The 6,142-nt window shown below is 39.9% G+C and overlaps 1 protein-coding gene across 2 annotated transcripts in view; it reads right to left on the bottom strand.

Moving 5' to 3' along the window:
- Window positions 1-2,172: 2,172 nt before the first annotated feature.
- PPP2R5A (protein phosphatase 2 regulatory subunit B'alpha) overlaps window positions 2,173-6,142 on the bottom strand; it is a 46,215-nt gene continuing 42,245 nt past the window's right edge. For both annotated transcript variants that reach the window (XM_072856887.1, XM_072856888.1), the window contains 2 exons: window positions 4,215-4,316; window positions 2,173-3,410 (listed from right to left, as the gene is read on the bottom strand). In XM_072856887.1, the coding sequence (XP_072712988.1) occupies window positions 3,278-3,410; window positions 4,215-4,316 (235 nt within the window). In that variant the 3' untranslated portion in view covers window positions 2,173-3,277. The remainder of the gene's footprint in view (window positions 3,411-4,214; window positions 4,317-6,142) is intronic.

Here is a 6,142-nt window from a genome sequence, read left to right as displayed (position 1 = left end):
CTGATCAGTCCTACTCAAAAGTAAACTCCAGCAACTCAAGACCTGGGCATCTGAGCTGATGAGAGATTTCAAAGCCTGTCTCAGGCTGTTGCTCATCCCTCTTTCCCCCAGTCTTTGCTAAGGAAGTGTAAAAGAGTCTTTCATCAGCCTGGTGTTTAGATGTGATTCTCTAATATATAGAGAACGTGTGCTAATGAACTTTGCTGTGGTGTAGTCTTTTTTTCTTCCTCATAAGTCCCATATTAGTCTAGATGCCTAACTCAGACTTGCGGAGTCTACAGGGCAGTAGTACAACACAGAGTGTTTGCTCTGAAGGCTTTGTTGTAAGGAAAGGAGCTCTTCCATCCTCTACTAACAGAGTATTAATCTAGTAGTAAGCATATAAAAAAATACTCCTTTTTTTTATTGGCCTTCTAAGGAAGCATTTTGGAACAAAATTTACTACTTTCAGCTGATTTCCAGAGCAAATCAAGGCACTGCATTTACTAAATGCAGCCTTAAACAGAGGAGCAACAATTCACTGTAATAAGAAAAACAAGAGAGCAGCACTGGCTGCAGGCATGGAGGCAGCATATGGGTTCTCCTGTGCCCAGACAGGTGATGCCTCCTTCATCCCTAGGGGGAATGGGGGGTGAACCAAACAAACCACCCACTCTTAGACCTCCAGATGAAGAAAACCCCTGTTCATTTTGCTACTTAACAGCCTACACAGGTAGGAAAGCATTCCACTGACTTCCCTGGTCAGCTTATAGCCCTTTGCTTTCCCAAAGACACTGCTGAGGGCCTGTTCTACAGGTAAGAGAGCTAACTGAGCTTTCTTAACCCCTCGCTGGCAAAGAAACACCCAAGTGTTCCTTTAACAAGTGATATTACAGCAGCTATTCCTTGGATTTTTCAAAAATATTCAGAAACAACAATTTGATCAGGTATTGATGCATCTCCTACCGCATTTTTTGGTTTTTTTTGCTAATGAGGTCAGAGAAGGTAAGGTAGAAGACAAATTAGCCCAAGCTCGGGTTAAATAAAGGATGCACTCCTTTCTGCAGTATTTAATGTACTTTTAAAAAAAAAAAAATTCCCGTAGTAGTCAGCTTCAGTCACTACATCTCAGCTATCAAGATCTGTTGTTTTATAAAGAAATGCTGTTACTAGAGCAGGCCAGCTGATTCCAGCCAAGAAACCGATCTTTTATATACCTATTTATAGGAGTGATTCTAATAGCAAGTGTTGCACAATTTGTTTGAAATGGCCTCTTATAGCTACAGTGTTGTTTTTCCATTACCTACTCATGTCCACATTTGTAAGTTTTTGAACAACTCATAACTACAAATGCCAGTAATTTGTTCTTTGTACCACTGCAAGGTAAGTATTAGATTCCCCAATGTCTGTATAATTTATTTCTGTATCATTTATTTCCTTTAGACTGTAGGACAGCTGAAAATATTTTCTATCTCAAATCAGGGCTTTTAATCTTCTATGGAAAAGAGGCACTAAAGTACTAAACTGCAGTATACTGTCTGCATGACAGTCACCTCCCTCCTGAGCTGGCAAAGCACACCCTTACAGGCCCTACAGTGTTTAACATCTGGTTTCAGAACTTCAAGAAGCACCATAAGAAGTAAAGGATTCCCCCCCCCCCCCAGATTTTGGGCAGCTACTTACCATGGCAGAGTCTACTTTGGTCAGCTGATTATGTAGCCTTTTTATACAAAGCTGACATGTAGAGAGTAGCAACTAATTGGTTTTGATCAGAGCTGCTGGAAGTGTAAGCCACTTCAGGCAGCACTATTCCCATTTCCTCTCTGAAACACAACTACTTAGAGACAAAAAATGAAATGATAAAAGCATAATAAAGTCAACTCAGTGTAGTAGAGATTTCCCCCCAGAAACTGCTTGAATAAAGTCAGTAACCCAGTCAAGCAATAGGTAAAACAAGCCCAGGACACCTGCCTCAGCTGTTCTGACCACCACCTGCTCTGTACTGAACAGAGCAGAACAAAGCCTTCCACCCTACTCAAAAATGAAACCCCAGCAGCCTGCACCTCCAACACGTCTGCCACTCAGTGAAAAGGCACAGGTTTAGACATGTGCGCAGTTCAAAAGGTTGTACGTAAAAGCCATTCTAATTCTCCTGGTCTTTATAAACACAAAGATGTGATATACAGCACTAAATACAAACATAAAGACTTTATTGAATGCTGCTCAATTCCCCAAAGATCTTTCATTACAAAAGTTTTCCACACAACTGCAGTTTAAGAGATTGGAATGGTACTCTGATAAAAGATGTGAAAAATACTTGATCAAGTAAACAGACAAGACTTCTATTGTCAACTTTCCACCTTTACGAAACAGACTGCATTTTCTTTAAATAAAACAAGGAACTATTTATTGACATCCTTCCCTCCTTACTAAAAAAAGTAATCCCAATTTTGGTCTCATTCTTCAGTCTAAGAGATGCTAAAACTAACGCAGAAACATCCAAGATGATAGTCTCTAGGCGACCTGCACTACTCTGCAGGGAGTCCTTGGGCTGATGAGGAGCATCATTGATGGGCTCTCTAGAGGAAGCTCCATCCTCAGCTGTAGCAGGAGGAAATCTGTAAGTAGCCCAGGACCAAGAGGCAGCAAGAATGGGGTAGAGGCGCTCACCCAGTGGCAGGCAAGACGCATGGACCACCCCAACCTGTTCAAGCTGACTTTCTCTCCCTACTTTGCCTCATTCTAATGTGAGCATTACATAAATCTAAATCTGAATCCAATCAGGAATTCAAGGACAGCACCATACCCAAGTTCCTTTCAGTGCTGCAAGGGGCACATGCTGAATATCTCAAGTTACGGTAACGTACCTTGGTTTTATTTGAGAAAATACAGCACAACTAGAAGCCTTTTCTATAATCTTAACCGAAGTATGCAGCGATGTGAAAAGCACATATAAAACAAGGAAAAAAAATGTACATAGCAAACTACACCGCCTATGTGCAACACAATCAAAAATTCAAGTCATAATTCTCACCACTCCCATAATTATTTCACTCATTAAGGATGATAATTCAGTTCTATGAAACATTGGAAGTGACAGTATATCAATAATTAGACAAATTTACAATATGCTGTGGTAATGACATCACTTAACTGCTGTATTTAAATTCAAATCTTTACATTTGCCAGAGAAAAAAATTGGCTGTTTCTATTACACTGATGAGGTTTCTTTTGCAAATCCTTATGTTTCAAAAGGGTACAAAAAAGTACGTCTGCCGAGTAGAGGTGGTCATTTCTTTTATTTGGCACTTGTATTGTGTGCATTTAGCACATTGTGAGTGCTGTTCTGCTTTTCTGCCATAGCCTTCTTAAGCTTTAACTCCTCTAGCTTTCTCCACAACTCTTCACGTTCCAATTCTTTCTTTTTCTCTCTGTCGAAAAGAGTGAAGTATCAATTTCAGATGTGTTTTAAGTGCAATGTGGAGACGCAGTTACTTAACAACTGTGATTTACATCTAGTAAGTCCCTCGCGTAAGATTTTCTCCAAAGCTATTTTTAGATGCAATTACAGTTTCCTCTATCAAAAAGCAACTGTAAAAACTGGTAATGGTTAGTGGTAGAACTGTAACTTTGCTCCAACAAACTCAGACAACTGCTGTAGTGTGGTTTTGCACAGACGACTGCAATTCTAAGGAGGTTCTTTATCACATGCAAACAAATTAAGGGACTAAGCATCTTAAGGGGAGAAAAGCACAACTATTGAAAGGAGACTTAGCATGTGGTCTCAGCTGGCCCAGGATAACGTACACCCTGCCAGCCGTACTCCAACAGTACTGCTTAGTAGGTTAGCTTAGTAGGATAAGAGAGAGGTTTTAGCTGAGCTATGAAGTATTCCCCAGCTCAGCTTTCTTCAGACAACGCCCCCTGAAGCAGCAGAAGCAGCAGAGCCAGCACCAGGCAGCCCCTTGCAGCAACAGCTGAGCCCAGTTTTCCCAGACAGGAGAGAGCACGCTCCCTGCCCAAGCAGGACAGGGAGCTGGGGCCTTCCTGCCACCTCCCTGGGGCTTCAGCTCCCACCACACCACTGACACACCTGCGTGGGTGCTTCTTACTCAAGCAACACACAGCAGCAAGTATTTGATGAGCAGTTCCACTACAGAATGCTTTGTTTCTTTTCAGCTGGTACATTCTACATATGTATTCAATCAACATGCATTTGGAAGAAAAATCAGTACCTTTGCCTTTCTGCTTTATACGAGCTTGTAAGTTCATCAAAAAGCTTGCCATTCATTTCCATCAGGGTTTTCAGCACGTTATATACCAGTGCCACAATAGTTCTAGGACAGAAGGAACACAACCATTAGAATCACTCAACACAACATTAACTTCAGTAAAGAAGTGTTGGATTTCTTTTTTGGACTCTGAACTTCTTATTTAAGATACTACTGTAAGGTCAGTGAGTTTCTGAAACAAAATCCTTTACTATAATTTCCTTTGTAAATTAATAAAATGCATATTTAAATTTTTTTTTAAACGGCTGTTTAACCTTAAATTCCTGACTCTTGTAATTGCACAGGATATAGTTATTGGTACTGTGGCTGTACTATAAAGCCATTCAATTAAGTCAGTGTTTAATAAACTGAGTTTTAACAACAATTTTGTAATATTTGAGTAAGGAAATACGAAAGTCTAGAAAAATAAACTTCTGGCTAATAGCTTCAGGACTGGGCAAAAGAATGCAGCAGAGGAACCACAGGCGCATGGTTTAATACAGCTACTAAAAGCTCTACCAGAAGCATTTCTGGGCAGCAGATAGTTTTGCCACATATGCCCTATTAGAGAATTGAATTGAGAACATCAGATAATGGTTGTCGGTACCTTAGTTTCTTTAAGAAACTAAACAGCTTGAGCAATACTGGCTGTGTCTTACATGGCTGTCCATAATTCCACGTTAGGTATTACTCTTCTTTTTATGAAGGCATTCATATTTCAATAAGTTGTCTTAAATACAGTGTTGTTTATCCCCTCTAAACCCACTCTTAATTACACACAGAAATGCAAAAATAGCAATAAAATTAAATATTAGAAAGGTGCCTATCATTAAGCTTATCAATAATAAAAAGTAGGTGAACTGTCTTCCCCATCTTTCCCCTCACTAGTAGTTCACCTTCACACAGCAGTATTGATTGTAAGGTTGTAGAGCAGGGGTGCCATGCAGTCTTGTGACCTTGAAAAATGAGTGAAAGAAAAATCTAAGGAAGTACCCAAAAGGACCAGGTTTGCCTTTTCAGTACACTCTGTCCATTGTGGCACTAGGAAGTCTCCCAACTATTCATCAGAGGCCCTATGCTCATTCAAAATGCACAGTACACTTAGCCTGTCTACATACTTTATTTTTCTTCTTTGAACACTGGCTTTCATGTGGTTTCAAGACAAGAGCTGATTCGGGGTTTTGGTTTTCCGAGAGGAAAAGCTTGATTAAGACTATATCGGACAGCTAGATGGATATAAGCACGTTACTCTGCCCTCCTAAATAGATGAAAACCAAAAGGTTAGACTTTCTTCCTCAGACTTCCTGGTCCTTAAGGTATACAGTTACCCTGTGTCTTCCCAAATTTGAAGTCCCAAACGACTTAAAAGTCTCAAGTACTATTAATGCTCCAAGAACAAGTTCTCCAAAATTTGTTCAGTCTCAGCTGATACGTTTGCAACTAGACACACCATCTAGATAAATTCAGAATAATTTCAGAGCCTCTAAGGGCTTAAAACAGGACATCTGATTTAACTTCAAAGTTGTAGGAAGCTCCTGCCTACCCTGGCTTTGCGTGTACGAGCTTTACATTTCACAAATTGACTTGCAACTCAATTCAGGATGCTGGACACAAGCAAACTTTGCTTTTTAGTATTTCAGTGTAATTACTGCTTCTTTCAAACGTGATAAAAAATACTCACATTTAACCAGTGGCATTAAATATAAAAATGAAGTAGTGACTCATTTCTCATTCCTACTATACTTTATAGTGATAGGCAACTACTCTTCTCTGATAGTATCTTTCCCCTTCTTATCTCACTGGGCAGCAACAACTACTTAGGAAGACACTGACAGAATTTTGTTCATCTAAAGTAGTAAAGGACAGCAAAGCATAAATACAGCAGAAGCATC

This window comes from Ciconia boyciana, chromosome 3, assembly GCF_034638445.1.
Source record: "Ciconia boyciana chromosome 3, ASM3463844v1, whole genome shotgun sequence".
Classification (NCBI taxonomy): Eukaryota; Metazoa; Chordata; class Aves; order Ciconiiformes; family Ciconiidae; genus Ciconia; species Ciconia boyciana.
The sequence above is the reverse complement of the archived record's forward strand: the minus strand, read 5'-3'. Positions and strand labels throughout refer to the sequence as shown.